Genomic DNA, 20,775 nt, shown 5'->3' with positions numbered 1-20,775 from the left:
TTTATTTTTAAAGTTAATTAATTAATGTATTTTTGGCTGCGTTGGGTCTTCGTTGCTGTGCACGGGCTTTCTCTAGTTGCAGCAAGCGGAAGCTACTTGTTGTGGTGCGTGGGCTTCTCATTGTGGTGGCTTCTTTTGTTGCGGAGCATGGGTTCTAGGTGCACAGGCTTCAGTAGTTGCGGCACGAGGGCTCAGTAGTTGTGGTGCATGGGCTTAGTTGCTCTGCAGCATGTGGGATCTTCCTGGACCAGGGCTCGAACCTGTGTCCCCTGCATTGGCAGGCAGATTCCGCGCCACCAGGGAAGCCCCAGCAATGCATTTTTAAATAGCACCTCTGGTGCTCTTTCCTGCCTTTCTCTCATTGATTTAAAGCATACCTGCTCCTTCATTAACTTGAGACTTGAAGTGAAAAATAGCTCCTCCTCTGAAACCTGTTTTGAATATGTGGCCTAGAGTTAACACTAAATTCTTCTAGCATACTTCAGTTAGCAGACTTCACGTGAACATAATTTTATAGATGGTATATTACAGGGGGAGTTTAACCTCCATTCAGGCTCACAAGTGCAAGAGACTTGAAAATAGGCATAGAGATCAACAGTATTGTTTGAGGATTTTACAATTACAGTTTGTTTTTAGATTAAGGATTCTTGAGTGAATCGTGTTTTTTATGTACTGTTATTCAGCTAAAGTAAAAAGTATATTTTTGTTTCTTTTTCAGGGTCATCTTTCTGAAGGATTGGTTACTAAATGGTACAGATCTCCACGTCTTTTACTTTCTCCTAATAATTATACTAAAGCCATTGACATGTGGGCTGCAGGCTGCATCTTTGCTGAAATGCTGACTGGTAAAACCCTCTTTGCAGGTTAGAAATTTTAAAATACAGTGGAAAAAATTATCCTAAAGAGAAATAATTTTGCATATATCTATGAAACAAGATTTATGTAAGATTTAAAACAATTTATTGTAGTTTAGAATATTAAAATGAAAAGATAAATGGTTTTAATATCTAAAAAATTAAGAAAACTTACATATTCACTGAATTGTTCACTCAATAAATTTAGTCAGAATTCTAGTGTTCTTTAGCATATATCTTCTTAAACATAATTTCATATTTTGTAGATCCATAGGATTTGTTGGTTATCTGTTAAATGATACCTGAGTTGCCTGATTCTGTCAGTGTTTGTCACTTCCTGGTAAAATTTTTTAGCAGTTGTTGAAAATTCAGTAATTCTTTCTGTGTCCCCTATCAACCCTGTTGCTTGATTTGCCATATCGTGTTGCCTGACTGCTGTGATATTTCAGAAACAACCAGTTTTTGCAGAGTTTGGTGCTATGAAGGATTCTAAAAAAGTGCGTGAGAGAGTTTTTAGTTAAGGTGGATTAAAAAAAAAAACTCTCTAAATAACATAATTTTCGATCTTAAACTCTTTTAAACTTTAAACATTTAATTAAAGAGAATTGTTTGTGAAATGATTTGAAAGATTCAGTGATAGTTCCCTTCTAAAGCCTCTTCGGTAGGTTTGTGAACCATCCAGTAAAAGCGACATGAGGGAGATCTAAGTGTTGATTAGTATAGACCTCAATATATTAACAGAACAATAAAGGCAAGGACTAAGCATTCATTGGAAATCTGTGTATTTTTAACCTATGGTAAGTGTCCTAGCCTTATGTTTCGGTATTACTCAGTATCTCCACGTGGATGTCTAATGGCATCTCAAATTTAACCTACCCAAAACTGACCTCCTGATATTTCTCCCTCATACTTTCTCTTTCTGTTCTCTTCCTCATCTTAGTAAACCAGACCCACTTCTTAGTTGCTCAGGCCAAAATCTTGGCATCATCTTTCACTTCTCTCAGCACAGATCTTGCAGGCTCTTCCTTCAAAATATGTCTTGAATCTAACTGCTTGTTAGTATCTCTATCACTACCCACCTCCTGCCAGTTCAGTAAACCATTATGCCTCTCCTGGTCTAATGCATGACCTCCTAACTGGCTTTCCTGCTTTCACCTTTGCTGTCTGTGGTCTAGTTACCACATAGCAGTGTAGTAGTTCTCTGAAAACATAGCTCATGTCATTTCTCTGTTCAAAACTCTATAATGGCTTCTTATCAAATTCAGGATAAAGTAAACTCTTTGTGTTCTGGTACCACTGACCTCATCTCCTATCACTTCCCCCCGAGTCACTCTACTTCAGCTACACTTGCCTAATTGTTGTTTCTTGGAAATCCCAAGCCCACTGTCTCCTGTAGGCCTTTGGGCCTTTTCTCATCTTCCTGGAAATCCTTTCCTCCATATGAATGTATGGTGTGTTCCCTAACTTCCTTAATTTTCAGCTTCTCAGTGAGACCTTCCTTGGTCATCCTTGGTTGTTAATATAAATTAACCCTACCCCCAACAGTGCTCCTGTCCCCCTTAGCTTACTCTATTTTTCTTCATAGCATTTGTCACCGTTTGATGTGAATGTTTACAGAGTTATTATGTCTTCCTCCATTAGATTGTGAGCTCCATGAAAGCAGGAACTTGCTCAGTTTTGTTTCACAGATGTATTCTAAAGTGCCTTGCTCATTGTAGGCACTCAAGAAAAATTTTGAATGTTGAATGAATTTCTAGAAATAAGTGGAAAAGCAAATGAATGGTTTTTTTTTTAAATTTTAGTTGCCCATTTAGCCTGAAGTGTTTCCCCTTTTATTTCTTTAATAGTGGTCCTGAAATGTTAACTGAGCCTAATATATAACTATAAAACTTTTTGTTTCACAAATCTAGTGTAGGCCTCTGTTTTATTGATAGTGAAATTAAGTCATCACCGTTTTAAGTATTCTCAGAGTTACAGTGAGTTAATTAGTGGTACAGTTAAGACTAGAATCTAGGTCTTTAAATCTCAATTCATTGCTTTTTTCACTACTTTATGATACCTTAATATGAGGCCAGACTTCAAGTCAGTTTCTTATGGAAACAAAGCAGCTAAAACTAAACATATCAGTGAACAGTAATTGAAATAGATATGCTTTTTGAGCTGGTTGATGATGATATTCAGTGCAGTGAAATCTGCTGATTAATGATTCAGTTAAAACCATTCCCCCCCCAGTGTTCATTACAATATTTAAGTTACTTTCCTATAGCTTTAGAATGTTTATTGCCAATAAGCAAACAGTGTGCTTATTCCTGTTGTATTTGGTGTTTTTTTGATCTCAGGTGCACATGAACTTGAACAGATGCAGCTGATTTTAGAATCTATTCCTGTTGTGCATGAGGAAGATCGTCAGGAGCTTCTCAACGTAATTCCAGTTTACATTAGAAATGACATGACTGAGCCACACAGACCTTTAACTCAGCTGCTTCCGGGAATTAGTCGAGAAGGTATTGTGACTGAAGAGTAGGCATCATGTAATGGTGTGTTTGTGTGTAAGCAGGATTTGTGTAGGGAAGCTTTAGCTTTTTATCCTTAGATATGTAGCATTCTCTCAAATAGTCTTTAGACACTTTAAGGTATACCTAAAACTTCAGCTCTGGTTTTCCCTTTTTTGGCCTGGCACTTAGGCTGGGATCTGTTTCTTTGCTCTGAATAATTTTCTAGATTCCAGAAAGTAACCCCTCTCTCCTGGTTCTAACTCCATCTACTTTTCCAGCTTATACCTCTCATTGTCTACGCTAGGTGAACCTATTAATTACTGACTCTCACTAAGCTGGAATGGGGTTCTGTGAGGGTTATATGATACATAAATGTGGGTATGAATATAAATGTGATTTAGGTATGAAAGAGGGAATTGAGTCAGGGAAAGCAAAGGTTTCAGAGCAAGGAAGAGAAGGAGGAAAGATCAAAACTCCATATGAGCAAACTTCCTACATAAAAGTTGGCGGATCACTGTTAGTAATATTAGGTGCTAAATGTGAGAGTTTGTGCAAACTTGAATGTAGTAGGAACTGGGGGAGAATCAAAACTGTTGACCACTAAAGTAATTAATTTCATATCTCAAAATAAGACATATCTTTAGGGTTTGTTGATATAAATAAGATACAAAAGTCTAACTCCTGTAATAGTTATCTGTAATAAGATAACATTCTTTGAAAGAAGAGCATTAGACATGAAAAACATCTTTCTTAAAAGTGGATTGTGTCTTATATCTTTAAGAAATATCATACTGTATTTAGCTACATCAATGCCAGGATTGTAATAGTTCTTTCATGAATCATAAAGATAGGGATATATACTTTCCTAAACATCTTAAGCTTTTGTCATGTTCTGTTCATGATCATCAGAGGGAAAAAGCAAATAAGATTAAGTACATGTGAATTAACACATTAAGACTACTAGGAACCCTGTTCCCATTAGTGTCTTTAGATGAATACCCAATCTTTTAAATTTCCCTTCATTCTTACCTTTCATCCTCCCTTTCTCTATAGTTTACCACTTATTTCTTTTTTTTTTTAATAGATCTTTATTGGAGTATAATTGCTTCATAATACTGTGTTAGTTTCTGTTGCACAACAAAGCAAATCAACCATATGCATAACACATGTCCCCATATCCCCTCCCTCTTGAACCTCCCTCCCATCCTCTCTATCCCACCCCTCTAGGTAATCGCAAAGCACCGAGCTGATCTCCCGTGCTATGCTGCTGCTTCCCACCAGCCAACCATTTTATATTTGGTAGTGTATATATGTCAGTGCTACTCTCACTTTAACCAGCTTTGCCCTCCCACCCCATGTCCTCAAGTCCATTCTCTATATCTACCTCTTTATTCCTGCCCTGCAACTAGGTTTATCAGTACCATTTTTTTTTTTTCTTTTTTAGATTCCACATATATGCGTTAGCATACGGTATTTGTTTTTCTCTTTCTGACTTACTTCACTCTGTATGACAGACTCTGGGTCCATCCACCTCACTACAAATAACTCATTTCATTTCTTTTGATGGCTGAGTAATATTCCACTGGATATATGTGCCACATCTTCTTTATCCATTCATCTGTCTATGGACATTTAGGTTGGTTCCATGTCCTGGCTATTGTAAATAGTGCTGCAGTGAACATTGTGGTACATGTCTCTTTTTGAATTATGGTTTTCTTGGTATATGCCCAGTAGTCGGATTGTTGGGTCATATGGTAGTTCTATTTTTAGTTTTTTAAGGAACCTCCATACTGTTTTCCATAGTGGTTGTATCAATTTATATTCCTACCAACAGTGCAGGAGTGTTCCCTTTTCACCACACCCTTTCCAGCATTTATTGTTTCTAGCTTTTTTGATAATGGCTGTTCTGACCAGCATGAGGTGATACCTCATTGTAGTTTTGATTTGCATTTTTCTAATAATTAGTGATGTTGAGCATCTTTTCATGTGTCTCTTGGCCATTTGTATGTCTTCCTTGGTGAAATGTCTATTTAGGCCTTCCATCCATTTTTTAACTGGATTGTTTTTTTGATATTGAGCTCCATGAGCTGTTTTTATATTTTGGAGATTAATCCTTTGTCTGTTGTTTCATTTGCAAATATTTTCTCCCATTCTGAGGGTTGTCTTTTTGTCTTCTTTATGGTTTCCTTTGCTGTGCAAAAGCATTTAAGTTTAATTAGGTCCCATTTGTTTTTTTATGTTTTTATTTCCATTACTCTAGGAGGTGGGTCTAAAAAGATCTTGCTGTGGTTTATGTCAAAGAGTGTTTTTCCTATGTTTTCCTCTAAGAGTTTTATAGTGTCTGGTCTTACATTTAAGTCTTTAATCCATTTGGAGTTTATTTTTGTGTATGGTGTTAGGTAGTGGTCAAATTTCATTCTTTTACATGTAGCTGTCCAGTTTTCCCAGCACCACTTATTGAAGAGGCTGTCTTTTCTCCATTGTATGTTCTTGCCTCCTTTGTCGTAAATTAGGTGCCCATATGTGCATGGGTTTATCTCTGGGCATTCTATCCTGTACCATTGATCTGTATTTCTTTTTTTGTGCCAGTACCATACTGTCTTGATTACTGTAGCTTTGTGGTATAGTTTGAAGTTGGGGAGCCTGATTCCTCCAACTCCATTTTTCTTTCTCAAGATTGCTTTGGCTGTTTGGGGTCTTTTGTGCTTCCATACGAATTGTAAAATTTTTTGTTCTAATTCTGTGAAGAATGCCACTGCATTGAATCTGTAGATTGCTTTGAGTAGTATAGTTATTTTCACATTATTGGTTCTTCCAATCCAAGAACATGGTATATTTCTCCATCTGTTTATGTCATCTTTGATTTCTTTCATCAGTGTTTTATAGTTTTCTGAGTACAAGTCTTTCTCCTTCTTAGACAGGTTTATTCCTAGGTATTTTATTCTTTTTGTTGCAATGGTAAATGGGAGTGTTTCCTTAGTTTCTCTTTCTGATTTTTCGTTGTTGGTGTATAGGAATGCCAGAGATTTCTGTGCATTAATTTTGTATCCTGCAACCTTACCAAATTCATTGATTAGTTTTTCTTCTCTGATTGCTATGGCTAGGACTTCCAAAACTATGTTGAATAAGAGTGGGAAAGATTTACCACTTATTTCTATATCTTAGCCTATACTTCAACACCATTGTAGTAAATAGACCGATTTCCTCTAGAGCAGTGCTATCCAATAGCATTTCCAACGATGATGGAAATGTTTTTTATTTGCATACATTTGGGAGCTCAGCCTGACTACTTTCTTTTTTTTTTTTCCTGCGTTGAGTCTTTGTTGCTGCGCACAGGCTTTCTCTAGTTGCAGTGAGCAGGGGCTACTCTTCCTTGCGGTGTGTGGGCTTCTCATTGTGGTGGCTTCCCTTGTTGCATGTGGGCTCTAGGCACGTGGGCTTCAGTAGTCGTAGCATGCGGGCTCAGTAGTTGTGGCTTGTGGGCTCTAGAGCACAGGCTCAGTAGTTGTGGTGCACGGGCTTAGTTGCTCCGCGGCATGTGGGATCTTCCCTGACCAGGGATCAAACCCATCCCCTGTATTGGTAGGTGGATTATTAACCACTGCGCCACCAGGGAAGTCCATCAGCCTGACTACTTTCTTTGTTACCTCTGCCTCTTTCTACCTGCTATCTACTGTTCCCAAATGCTAGGGATTTTAGAGTATATTCCTCTTGTGTAGCTGGATATGTTTCCTTCTGAGGATGGTAATTATGCTGAGTCAACCATCCATAACTCGATGCCTCAGATTGTCTCTTGCCTTGAGACACATGGGCCCTGGCCTAAGACTGACTCTTGCAGGAGAACCAAGAACAACAGCTTGTTGTATCATGAAATGACTTCCTAGATTAGGGTAATATAATAGAGAGGAGTGGAGAAAAGGTGAAAATATAAATGGCTATATAAATGTCAGCTATTTTTCATGTTAATGAGAGATTGGGAATTGAGAATAGCATCCTTTCTAGAGTGCAGCTTAGTTTTAGAGAGAAGGGCTAGCTAGCTTTTTCTTTGAGACAGAAGATATGGTTAAGTAGATGTGTGATAGACCATAGTGAAGAAGTAGGGATTGAGATAAATGTGAAGTAGGTTTATCTGTTGAGAATAATGGGAAGATAGATAGCATAAAGAGATAGTGAGGAACATTGCTAAGCAATAGCAAAGGCCAAATTGAAATTCCACAGTATGTATGAATTTGTAGAAAACTAGATATATATGTGATATTGCATCTAGTTTTTATCAGCACTGTATGGCTAGGAAATGGAGAAAGTGGAAGGTAGGAATGATTCAGAATCGAAGATTGGTGTCAGTCCTAAGGCGTACAAGTGTGTGGTGGTGGAGGGCTGGTGACAGAGTGGTTCAGGCTGGGTAAGGAACTTAGTTAGGAAGGCCTAAAAGACTGAGTGGGAAGAATTGGGTTTGTGGTAGCTCCACCATAGCCCTAAAATGATCAAGTGCATTGTGTGATATGCTGTAGTGTGATTGATGTGAAACAGAAATCAACAAATTAGTACAACAGCTAGTCAGTAAGATAAGGGGAGGAAAGGGCTTTATATTAAGTACTAGACACTATACATTTAATTTTTACACCTTGTAAGACATCTGTCTATATATCCATTCTACACATGAAGAAACTGAAGTTCAGCAAGTTTAAATAACCTGTCCAGTCCCACATAGCTAGTAATTCAGCTTAGCTAGTAATTCACCTAAGCTTGTGAGTTGCAGAGCTGAAATTAGAACCTATGTATTAGGTTGAGCCATATGAAATTGCTGTTATTTGACCGTTTTTGACTGACAAAAATGAAAGTTTCACATGGTTCAACTTAATATATTCCTTTTTCTTTATAACTGGCCATAATATGAGATTGGGGTATATTTCAAATATTTACTTTGTTTCTTGGGCACGTGTCTTTTCAATCAGTGAATCAGGAAAGTTAGTTTTATTTCTCTGACAAAACTTAAATTAACTTACCTTTTAATTTTATAATCCCTTTTTGTCCTTTATGGGTTGGTGGACCTCCAGTATAGTTAAGGTGTTTTATTCCTTTCTTTTGCAGCACTGGATTTCCTGGAACAAATTTTGACATTTAGCCCCATGGATCGGTTGACAGCAGAAGAAGCGCTTTCCCATCCTTACATGAGCATTTATTCTTTTCCAATGGATGAGCCAATTTCAAGTCATCCTTTTCATATTGAAGATGAAGTTGATGATATTTTGCTTATGGATGAAACTCATAGTCACATTTATAACTGGGAAAGGTAAATTGACTCTAAATTAGAAAAAGATTTTTTTTTTTAAAAAAGATTTTATTTTCAATGAACCATAATATAGTGAGTTTTAATTTTAAATTATATATGATAAGACAATGTAAAAGTCTTAAAAATTTAGAATTGGTCTTGGGTTTCTGCTGAACTTACTGCTGTCTTTGAATAGCCTTTATGTGATTTAAATATTTAATAATTACTGCTTAGGATATACATAATGAGAAAAATTAAATGCTACTTTGGAACAAGAAGTAGTTAATGTTGAAATTAGTTCACTTGTTGCATTTTTTTTACTCCTAAAATGTTGAGGTGTTTGAGAGTATGTTTACACACATCTGCCAACCATTTTCTTTCTCCACATGAACATTTCTACCATCTGTGTATAGTTCTTTCCTCACATACCCAGATGTTTTCCAGTCTCCACGTTTTCTATCATACTTATTAGTTATCTAATCTCTTTTCTATTCCCTCCTCCTCAAACCCCCATGTTTTCATGTGTGTCTCAGTCTGCCTCTACTTGAGCATGGTGTGGTCACCTTACTGTAATGTGTTAGTAAGAGGATACCACATTCAGTAAAACATATACATGGATACTTGTTGGGTTTTTTTGTTTTTTGTTTTTTCTGTTCATGGTGATGATTTCCATCAAGTCCTCTTCTTATCTGCCTTATTACCAGTAGAGTGAAAATCTGTATGACACCTGATTGAGATTAGAGATCTACATTTTGTGGCCATAAAGTATTTTTTTCTGTGTGTGAAACAGTGTTAGAATTGAACTGTAGATCAGCCACTCAGATGTTTGTATACATTTTATATAATTATATACTTTATTGGTAATTACCAAATATTGCCTCATATTGCTTTATATAGTAACAGAGCTTACCTATCCGTTAAGATTATAAATTATAAATTCCTGGAGGAAGACTCATGATTTAACACTCCTATTATCCCCTCATAGACCTAGCAAGCACAGTGTTTTGATCTAAAAGGCACGCAGTGAATTTGAAAATGAAATCATACACCTGGACTAAGACTAATGTATTAATTTTTTTCAGGTACCATGATTGTCAGTTTTCAGAGCATGATTGGCCTATACATAACAACTTTGATATTGATGAAGTTCAGCTTGACCCAAGAGCTCTGTCCGACGTCACTGATGAAGAAGAAGTACAAGTCGATCCTCGAAAATATTTGGATGGAGATCGTGAAAAGTATTTGGAGGATCCTGCTTTTGACACCAGTTACTCTACTGAGCCTTGTTGGCAATACTCAGATCATCATGAAAACAAATATTGTGATCTGGAGTGTAGCCATACTTGTAACTACAAAACGAGGTCATCATCATACTTAGATAACTTAGTTTGGAGAGAGAGTGAAGTTAATCATTACTATGAACCCAAGCTTATTATAGATCTTTCCAATTGGAAAGAACAAAGCAAAGAAAAATCTGATAAGAAAGGCAAGTCAAAATGTGAAAGGAATGGATTGGTTAAAGCCCAGATAGCTCTAGAGGAAGCGTCACAGCAACTGGCTGAAAAAGAAAGGGAAAAGAATCAGGGATTTGACTTTGATTCCTTTATTGCAGGAACTATTCAACTTAGTTCACAACATGAGCCTACTGATGTTGTTGACAAATTAAATGACTTGAATAGCTCAGTGTCCCAACTAGAATTGAAAAGTTTGATATCCAAGTCAGTAAGCCGAGAAAAACAGGAGAAAGGAATGGCCAATTTGGCTCAATTAGAAGCCTTGTACCAGTCTTCTTGGGATAGCCAGTTTGTGGGAGGTGGGGAGGACTGTTTTCTCATAAATCAGTTTTGTTGTGAGGTAAGGAAGGATGAGCAAATTGAAAAGGAAAACACTTACACCAGTTACCTGGACAAGTTCTTTAGCAGGAAAGAGGATACTGAAATGCTAGAAACTGAGCCGGTAGAGGATGGGAAGCTTGGGGAGAGAGGAAATGAGGAAGGATTTCTGAACAACAGTGGAGAGTTCCTCTTTAACAAGCAGCTTGAATCCATAGGCATCCCACAGTTTCACAGTCCAGTTGGGTCACCACTTAAGTCAATACAGGCCACATTAACACCTTCTGCTATGAAATCTTCCCCTCAGATTCCTCATAAAACATACAGCAGCATTCTGAAACATCTGAACTAAAACACTCAGCAGACATTTCTTTTTGTATTCTTCATGAAATGTGTTTTGTCTTCTTTATTACTAGTGTTTAAGTCATTTTTTTACTTGAATCAGATGGTGTCATTTAGAAAGGATATTTTCTTGGTTTTTAAAATCCAGACTTTTTTTCTACATGTGAGATGGTTTTCGTTTTAACTGGCATGTCGTTTGCACACAAAATAAAGAATAGAGCAAAATAATGCAATGCAGGAGGAGACAAAAGAAATGCACTAAGACAAGTAAAAAACATTCTCTCATAGAACAATGATCTGTTTTACAGGAAACAAAAATCTTGCCTTGAAATTTACACAGTGAGACTGTACATAATTGCATGAAAATATCTATTTTTTTCCTAAAACATTTTTCATTCATGAGTATTTTCAAGTTTTTCATACTGTACACATTTCTTAAAAACACATGATACCAGCAGCAACTGAAAATGAATGCCGAATTTGGTACACATGTGTTATCTACCTCAAGGTAACAAAAGTATGTGGCAAAACATATACCACCCATAGTGCTTCACAATATGCACTTCTATTTAGCCAGCGTTTATTGTAGTAAACTATTCTTAATAAGATTCACTCACTGTTTATAAATGTTCTGGTATGCATTCTTTATAGTGAAGTGTTGCTACATCACATCTTATTTATTTTAGCAAATCAGTATATTTTCTGTATTTAATTATAAAAAGTTAACTTAGTTTTTGAAATTTATTTGCAAATACACTTTTTCCATTTGGCACTATGGTTTGTTGCCTATTTAGCTGAATATATAATGTCAGCTTATCCTAAGGCTGTCCATGTACTTAATTTACTTAAGTATTCATTTTAAGTAAAGCGCTCACTGTGTATAGGAATTTGTATTTTGGAGGTGCTTGATCTATCTACAAAGAAAAATTAGGAATTACTTTATTATAAAATGCTCCTAGAAGTCTTAATTGTGTTTATTTAAAAAAAAAAAAGAACTGTAATGTTAGACTTGTGTGCATGGAAGTAATTAAGGTACATCATTATTGTAGTTTAAAAGTTGTACATGATAAGACATATTTTGTTTTTACTGTATGTTTTTACTGAATGATCTATTCCCCATCCCAAGGCAAGCATGAATAAAATTAGGTTAAATGTAGCATGTGGCATCACAGTCTCTTAGAATTTGTTTCATCTATTTTATTTTATTGAATACTGTCTGTATCTTTGGTTATCCTGTTTGAAGAAAAAGGACAAATAAATCATGGCCGGCAAATATGGCTCTTGTTTAACTCTAGGTAATGAAAATAATTACCTGCTGGAATGAAAACCACTAGCAGAATCTTATCTAGTTCCACTTTTCAGCATCTTTGAATCTTGGCTACAATTTAAACTATGTTAGGCTAAAAGACTTAAAAGAAAACAATTCTTCGTCTTCACACAAAAATCTCTTGCTGACTTAACCTCACACATTAAAATGGAATAAGGCCTTTATAGATTTCAAAACATTATGTAAGATGTGTGTGGAAGCTTTGAACTATGCAGTTGGAGGAACCTCCTTTAAATGTATTTGCTCTACAATACACCATCTTTCCTTTGCTCAAGAACTTACCCATTTACCTATCCAAATATAACCATTCTTCCTTTAACCTCACTTTTCTGTTTTGTCTTCCATTCCTGTTTTGTACAAAGCCAGTTCTCTTAATATCTGGACTTCTACCTTTCCACTGACCTATTTATTAATTTCATCTGGATTCACAAAGGTTTTAAAAATGCATATATTTTCAGTGATTTCAATGTATATCATTGTGAATTTAAATGTATATTCAAGTTACCTTAAAAAGGCAAGCTCTTAGAGGAAAAGCTTTCAGTTTTTCACCCTTAGATATGATGTTAGCTGTGGATTTTCATATGTAGCCTTTATTATGTTGAAGTAATTTCCCTCTGTTCCTATTTTGTTGAGTGTTTTTTTTAATCATGAAAAGGTGTTGAATTTTTGTCAAATGCTTTTTCCATATTAATTGAGATAGTCATGTGGGTTTTGTCATTCATCCTGAAAATGTGCTATATTACATTGATTTCCATATGTTGGTTGATTCTTATATTCCAGGAATCCCACCTGTTTATAATGTTAATTCTTTGTGTTGTTGAATTCAGTTTGCTAGTATTTTTTTTTTGAGCATTTTTATATCAGTATTCATCAGGTATATTGGTCTGTAGTTTTATTTTCTTAGATCTTTGTCTGATTTTGGCATCAGGATAATGCTGGCCTCATAGAATGAGTTTGGAAGTATTCCCGCTTCAGTTTTTTGGAAGAGTTTGAGAAGGATTGATATTCTTCTTTAAATGTTAGGTAGACTTCTCTAGTCAAGCCATGTGGTCCTGGGCTTTTCTTTGTTGGGAGGTTTTTGGTAATTGATTCAATCTCCATTTCTTCACAGTTCACTCTTACAGGTTGCATGTTTCTAGAGATTTATCCATTTCTTCTAGGTTATCCAATTTGTTGGCATACAGTTGTTCATTATAGTCTCATATGATCCCTTTTTAATTTCTGTCTCTTTCATTTCTGATTTATGTTGACTCCTTTCTCTTTCTCTTAGTCTAGCTAAGCATTTGTTAAATTTATCTTTTCTCTATTTCATTTATTTCTGTTCTAATTTTCCTTCTGATAACTGGGTTTAGTTTTGTTTTTTTTTCCTAGCTCCTTGAGGTGTAAAGTTAGACTGTTGATTTGAAGCCTTTTTTTGTTTGTTTTTAATGGACTTTATTTTTTAGGGAAATTTTAGGTTCACAGCAAAATTACGCATAAGGTACAGAGATTTCTGGTATACCTACTGTCCCCACACATGCACAGCTCCCCCATTGTCAATATCCCCCACCAGAGTGGTACATTTGTTATAATTGATGAACATAACGTTGACACAACAGTATCAGCCTAAGTCCATAGTTCACATTAATTAGGGTTTACTCTTGATACTGTACATACTGTAGGTTTGGACAAATGTATAATGATGTGTCCACCATTGTATCATACAGAGTAGTTTCACTGTCCTAAAACTCCTCTGTGTTTTGCCTACTCATTCTTCCCTCTGCTCCCACCCCACCCCAAAACCGATGCAACCACTGATCTTTTTACTCTCCATACATAGTCTTGCCTTTTCCAGGATGTTATATATTGAAATCATATAGTATGTAGCCTTTTCAGACTGGCTTCTTTTACTAAGTAATATGCATTTGTCCACTTGATCTTGTCTCATAAGTCCTTTAGGCTTTCTTCTTTTGTTCTTTTTGTTTGTTTCTCTGACTTGATAATGTCAAATGAACTGTCTTCGAGTTCACTGATTCTTCTGCTTGATCAAGTCTGTTGTTGAGCCCCTCTTGTGAATTTATAGTTTGTAAATCTTTGTTGTATCCTTACTTTGTTCATGCATTGTTTTCCTGATTTTGTGTGTTGTTTATCTATGTTCTCTTGTAGCACATTGAGCTTCTTTAAGATGATTATTTTGAACTATTTGTCAGGTAATTCATAGATCTCCGTTTCATTTTCTTTCAGTATATGGAGATTTATTTCTTTGACTGGGCCATGTTTCCGTTTTCCTTCCTGTGTCTTGTTATTTTTTGTTCTGATATTTGCATCTGAAAAAACAGGTGCTTCTACATATCTTTACAGACTGGCTTGTACTGGGGAGTAATCTCACCAATAGTCCCAGCTGGAGATTCTCAAACCTTTTGTGGGATTGTGTAATCTCTGTACTTGTGTGTGTTGCCACCACCCCCCCAATCCCCCCAACCCCTCATCCCCCAACCAAGTTTCTTTTCCAGGAGGTTGTCGTCTCTTGCTTTGTCCGATGTCTGTCCCAGGTACTGCAGGTTCTCTGGTGCTGCAACAATTCCCTGAGCTCTCTTTTGTTCTCAGTGGCCCCCAGGCAGCCAAAGTGGTGCTTTGAGTCAGGCCAGACTGCAATCAATCTCTGGGGCAGCCCCCGAAAACCTGGAACATTGGTTGATTGTTCTATTCCTCCCTGTCCCTCCCAAAGGAGAAGCTTCAAGGTGGGCTTTCCCTCCCAAGCATGAGCCATGCTGGCTTGAGGAAGGGGCTGACATGGTTGAAACAAAACTGCTTTTCAGATTACTTCAATGCGTCTGTTCTTGGCTTTGAGATTGTCTGGGGGTTCTGTGACTTCTTAACTGGGATCTGGAGTACTCATAAAGGCTTTTTGGACCATGTATTGTTAAAGTCGGTTTTTCTGTGGGGCAGTGAGGTCTAGAGGTTTCTATTCTGCCAGTTTGTTTATGTCCAAAAATAATTTACTTTTTAAATGACTAATTCTAACTTAGAGGAATGTTCCAGCTGTTGGTTTGGCATCACAATTTTTAGAGCTATTTCTGAATCTTAGATATTAGGTTTAATTTGGAAACAGCAACACCCCCGCGCACACACACACACAGTTTTTTGGTTATTATTTAAATAAGATTTCAAGCATGTGGGAAAACTGTGTAGAATTTTTTTAAAAAAACGTATAGATACTGAAGCTGTGCACCTCAGATTGGGACTTGAACCCATGCTGCCGGGACTCGAACTCAGCCAAAACCCTGATTGTGACTTGAACCCGGCCAAAACCCACAGTCTTCCAACTGACATCACACATCTGGTTTTAGGACTTAAAGAAACTCAGGTTCTTGATGTCTCATTGCAGAAAGAATTCAGTGAGAGACAAAGTGATAGGTAAGAAGTGGATTTATTTAGAGAGAAACACTCCACAGACAGAGTGTGGGCCATCTCAGAAAGTGAGAAAGGCACCAGGGTATGGGGTTGTCAGTTTTTATAGGAGTGGGTAATCTCATAGGCTAATGAGTGGGAGGAGTATTCCAGCTATTTCAGGAAGGGGTGGGGATTTCCAGGAATTGGGCCACCGCCCACTTTTTGACCCTTATGGTCAGTCTTGGAACTGTCATGGCACCTGTGGGTGTGTCATTTAGCTTGTTGATGTGTTACATGAGGCTGTATACTGAGGCTCAAGGTCTAGTGGAAGTTGACTTGCCATCTTGGATCCATTTGGTTCTAATCAGTTTATGTCATGTCCTTGGGCTATGTCATTCTTTCAAAAGTTGTGCCTTGCCTCCTTCCCTCCTGTTTCAATACCAATACCACTTGCTTTATCAGTTCATCTAATGTCCATTTGCATCAGATAAACCCCTACAGATACAATTGAATCCCTCTCTTTAACCCTCCCACATCTCATTTCCCTACCTCCCTCCTCAGAGGTAGACAACTTTTCTGAATTTTGTTTATCATTCTCATGCACAGTTTTATACTTTTGACACAGGAGGGAAGGGGGCAGGGCACAACCTTTGAAAGAATGACATAGCCCAAGGACATGACATAAACTGATGGGTCCAAGACGGCAAGTCAACTTCCACTAGACCTTGAGCCTCAGTATACACTAACTGTAACACATCAGCAAGCTAAATGACACACCCACAGGTGCCATGACAGTTCCAAGACTGACCATAAGGATCAAAAAGTGGGTGGTGGCCCAATTCCTAGAAATCCCCACCCCTTCCTGAAATAGCTGGAATACTCCTCCCACTCATTAGCCTATGAGATTACCCACTCCTATAAAAACTGACAACCCCATACCCTGGTGCCTTTCTCACCTTCTGAGATGGCCCACACTCTGTCTGTGGAGTGTTTCTCTCTAAATAAATCCACTTCTTACCTATCACTTTGTCTCTCACTGAATTCTTTCTGCAATGAGACATCAAGAACCTGAGTTTAAGTCCTAAAACCAGATGTGTGATGTCAGTTGGAAGACTGTGGGTTTTGGCTGGGTTCAAGTCCCAGCACGTGGGTTCAAGTCCCAATCTGAGGTGCATGGTTTCACTTTTACTAATTTTGTAAGCATGTAATATTGCATGTTTTAAAATCTCATGGCATATTCCTATTTTTTCAACTTATGTTTTTCACTCAACATGTCTCTGAAATTTATGTTGATATATGTAGCTCTAATTCCATTTTAATTGCTGTGTTGCAGTGTATCCGTTTATTTTCTTCTTTTGGGGTCGGGGGCTCAGTAGTTGCAGCATGCGGGCTCTAGAGCATGTGGGCTTAGTTGCCCCACAGCATGTGGGAATCTTAGTTCCCCAACCAAGGATCAAACCTACGTCCCCTGCATTGGAAGGTGGATTCTTAACCACTGGACCATCAGGGAAGTCCTATCCACTTTTTTTTTTTTTTTTTTTTTTTAAAGGATTTTCTTATTTATTTATTTATTTATTTATTTTTGGCTGTGTTGGGTCTTCGGTTCGTGCGAGGGCTTTCTCCAGTTGCGGCAAGCGGGGGCCACTCTTCATCGCGGTGCGGGGACCGCCCTTCATCGCGGTGCGCGGGCCTTTATCGCGGCCCCTCCCGTCGCGGGGCACAGGCTCCAGACGCGCAGGCTCAGCAATTGTGGCTCACGGGCCCAGCTGCTCCGTGGCATGTGGGATCTTCCCAGACCAGGGCTCGAACCCGTGTCCCCTGCATTAGCAGGCAGATTCTCAACCACTGCGCCACCAGGGAAGCCCCCTATCCACTTTTTAAATGACACTTGTTTTTAAAATTTTGCTGCTACAAACACATTTGCAGTGAGAATTCTTGTAAACACGTATAAGAGTGTCTTTAGGGTATATATCTAGACGTAAAATTGCTGGGTCACAGAGAATGCATATCTTCAAGTCTATGAGATGCTATATTGCTGTCCAAAAGTGAGCATATTGATTTACATTCCTGCAAGCATATGAGAGTTCCTATTCATCCACATCTTCCCAAATAAGAAACCAGGTATTTTCTATTCAATTAACCTTACCAGGCTTGCTGTGTTTAGTTTACTTTAACTACAGTAGGAATTGGAATTTCTAATGCCAAACAACTTCATGACAAAGTCATGACTACACTTTAGGGATACTTATGCAGCCACTTCATTGATGATGATGATGAGATAGTCTTGTTTCTTATTTCCTGCTGCAGTTGTTGCAGCTTGGGAACAGGTGGTTTGTATCATAAAGACTGAGCCAGTTATATAAATTTATACTGGGGTCTACATCTAAAGAGTAAAAAGAGCATTATGAATCAAACTATTTTTAAAATAAAATTCAATATGGTATCACCTTTGCTTCTAGGTTAAAATAGTGTAGGTTCTGCATAGTATTCCTTACAAAATTATTTTAAAGTACTGTTTTCCATCATATGCTATGGTGTGTAGCACATTTAGTTAGTGGGCTGGTTGTCATGTTCTCTGACTGAATTGCTCACCTAATCTTGGCCTTTTCAGTTCCCATTTACTGTTGAATTCAAAACAAGTAGATGCTCTACCCTAAATGGGTTTATCATGTATCTAGTATTAGTAATTGTAGTTTTACCATATGCCTGTTCATATTAGGATTGCTTACTATTCAAATGTAATATCTCATTAAAATCTAGATAGAGAAGAAAGAGGACAAATTGGGAATTGGGAGATCAGAGTTCTAGATCCACTTTCACCACTAACTCACTCTCTGTCACTGGGTGGCGCTTATCTCTATGGGCCTAAGGTCCTTGTTAACTTAGAAGATGCAAATTACTTGAGCCTAACAATACAGCCTACCTGGGACAACTCTGAAAAGGACAGCACCTTGTTGAATTCTAACCCACTATAATAGCCACGATGATTAGCCTTTACCAGTATATACTGCTTATAGCTCTTATTTCTATAATAGCTGCATTGGACTGAGTGCATTAATGTGCCTTTTAAGCAGATTAAGAATGGAATTTGTGTTCAGTGTGTTCAGTTCCTGCATTTGGTGGAGGAAAAGAAACAAAAGTATTGGAAGCCCAAAGTTGTTTACCTTTGAAAGAGCATTGTGAACCCACCAAGCTCTTTCCTTGTAGTGCCTCGGCCAGGCTCCTTAAATAAACCAGGTAAAGAAAAGGATATTTATGTAACAAGTATCTTACACAAAAGACGTTTGATTACCCATGTTGGAACACTCTCAGTTCCAGTGCAGAGGTCTAACAATCAAATTCCATTGGATTTGCATGTTACCCTTGATGCCTTGGTATAATAAGGTGGCAGTGTTACAAATCTAACAAATCTAGCTAAGCAGAATACTTACCTTGCATTACAACCGTCTGCATCTGCAATGTCTTGCTTAGCTCTTGGTGCTGCTGCAGTAGGGTGTGTTGCTCTGCCAGATCCTGGGTTCCTGATTTCAAACTCCAACTTGGATCCAAATTTGTCTGTATACTTGGACTCTGCTTCCACTTGTGCTTACTACTCCCACACCCACCTAACTTGAACCTCTGAGATGACTTCAGCTGCCTACTGAGACACTGAAACTTGCAGTATTGCTCAGTCTTTAAGCTTAAACTCATGCTGTAGAGTCAGATCCAAACTAAGCTTAAAACCGTGTTCTACTGCTTACCAGCCACGTGTAGGTTATTCACCCTTTTGATTTTCCTCATTTGTAAAATAGGGCTAATGACACCTAATTCTTGGGGTTGTTGTAAAGATTAAATGAGATGTTGTACTCAAAGCCTTCTCATATTTCATAAATTATCCTTGCTCTTGTCCTGTTTGAATTACTGCCTTTGCCTCCCAAACTGGACTGAAACTCTGAACTCTGACCTTGACTTTGCTTTCAGTATTGCATCCCCTTATCTAAGTATCTTAACATCCAGCCTTGACCTACAGATGGCATTCTGTTCTAGTCATACTGCTCATCAGCTCTGCCCAACTCTTGGCTCCATTTTTTGATCCTTCCTCATCAGCCCAGACCTTGGCCTGAAGTACTTCAGCACAGGCAGCTCTCAGATCCGTAACAACTAGACTGAGTTCATGTCCACTTTCTGTGTTTGATGTAAATAGTCTGCATTGCCTCCCCACTCCGCATCCCCCCGGAGGACAAGCATCTTCATTTGGAAGCCAAAAGCCTAGGAGTCATTTTGTACTCCTTTCTCTGAAAACCCACATCCAATCCCTCAGTGAGCCTCATGGCGATATCCAAAATCTGACCACTTCTCACCATCGTCATTGTTGCTACATGATCTAATCCACCATCTGTCTGCTGGACTACAGCCATAGTCTCTTTACTGGTCTCCCTGGATCCCCTACAGTTTATTCTCCATACAGCAGCCAGAGTGATCCTTTTAAACTATAAGTCAGACCATGTCACTCCTCTAGTTACTCAAAATCTCAATGACTCCCCTCCCCAGAGTAAATGTGAGTTTTTACCAAGGCCTATGAGGCACCCCTCCACCACTCCTTCTCAAGTTCACGTGGCTCCAGCCACATGGGCTCCCACTGGCTCCCACCTTAGGCTGTTTACTAGCTCTTCCTTCTGCCTGGAAAGCTCTTGGCCCAGAGAGCTGCATCCCTTTCTCCTTCCCTTCTCAGAAATTTCTGTTCGAATGTCACCTTATCACAGAGGCTGTGCCTGACCAATGTACGCAAAATAACACACATCCATTACTCCTATACGCCTGCCATGCTTAATTTTTCTTTCCAGTGCATACAACAACATGTTACATCCCGATGTTATATTGTCTCTCTCCCTCCACTTAGACCATAAGTTCCTTGAGGCAAGGACTTCATCGGTTTTTTTCACAGCTGTATCCTCAGCTCCTAACACAGTACTTGGCATGTAATAAGCACTCAATATTTGTTGAATGAATGAAGGCATGAAGGAAATGAATGATGACTGCTGTTTTCTAAATTCTTCTGTATTGATGGGACTCAGGGGCAGTGAGGCTCTATTGATATTTCTGGGGTTCGCTTAATAGTTTTGAGGTTAAGTTATAGTGTTCATGGTTCTCCAACTTTTCTGTGATTTGCAGCAGGGAGTGTGTAACTTTGGGGTTCCTTCGGTATGACTCTCCAGAACCAGCAAGCTCTAAGCCGCAGTCCCAAGAGCAGTTAGAAATTCTCAAAAAATGTTGTCAGGTCCAGCATGTTCATTTTCCTGAA

The 20,775-nt window shown here is 38.1% G+C and overlaps 1 protein-coding gene across 4 annotated transcripts in view; it reads left to right on the top strand.

Annotated features, from left to right (window-relative positions):
* MAPK6 (mitogen-activated protein kinase 6) overlaps positions 1-11,951 on the top strand; it is a 34,057-nt gene extending 22,106 nt beyond the window's left edge. For all 4 annotated transcript variants that reach the window (XM_057543690.1, XM_057543691.1, XM_057543692.1 and 1 more), the window contains 4 exons: positions 719-863; positions 3,194-3,358; positions 8,441-8,642; positions 9,704-11,951. In XM_057543690.1, coding sequence (XP_057399673.1) covers positions 719-863; positions 3,194-3,358; positions 8,441-8,642; positions 9,704-10,805 — 1,614 coding nt within the window. In that variant the 3' untranslated portion in view covers positions 10,806-11,951. The remainder of the gene's footprint in view (positions 1-718; positions 864-3,193; positions 3,359-8,440; positions 8,643-9,703) is intronic.
* The last annotated feature ends 8,824 nt before the right edge of the window (positions 11,952-20,775 follow it).

Source organism: Balaenoptera acutorostrata, chromosome 3 (genome assembly GCF_949987535.1).
Source record: "Balaenoptera acutorostrata chromosome 3, mBalAcu1.1, whole genome shotgun sequence".
NCBI classification, from domain to species: domain Eukaryota; kingdom Metazoa; phylum Chordata; class Mammalia; order Artiodactyla; family Balaenopteridae; genus Balaenoptera; species Balaenoptera acutorostrata.
The sequence above is the reverse complement of the archived record's forward strand: the minus strand, read 5'-3'. Positions and strand labels throughout refer to the sequence as shown.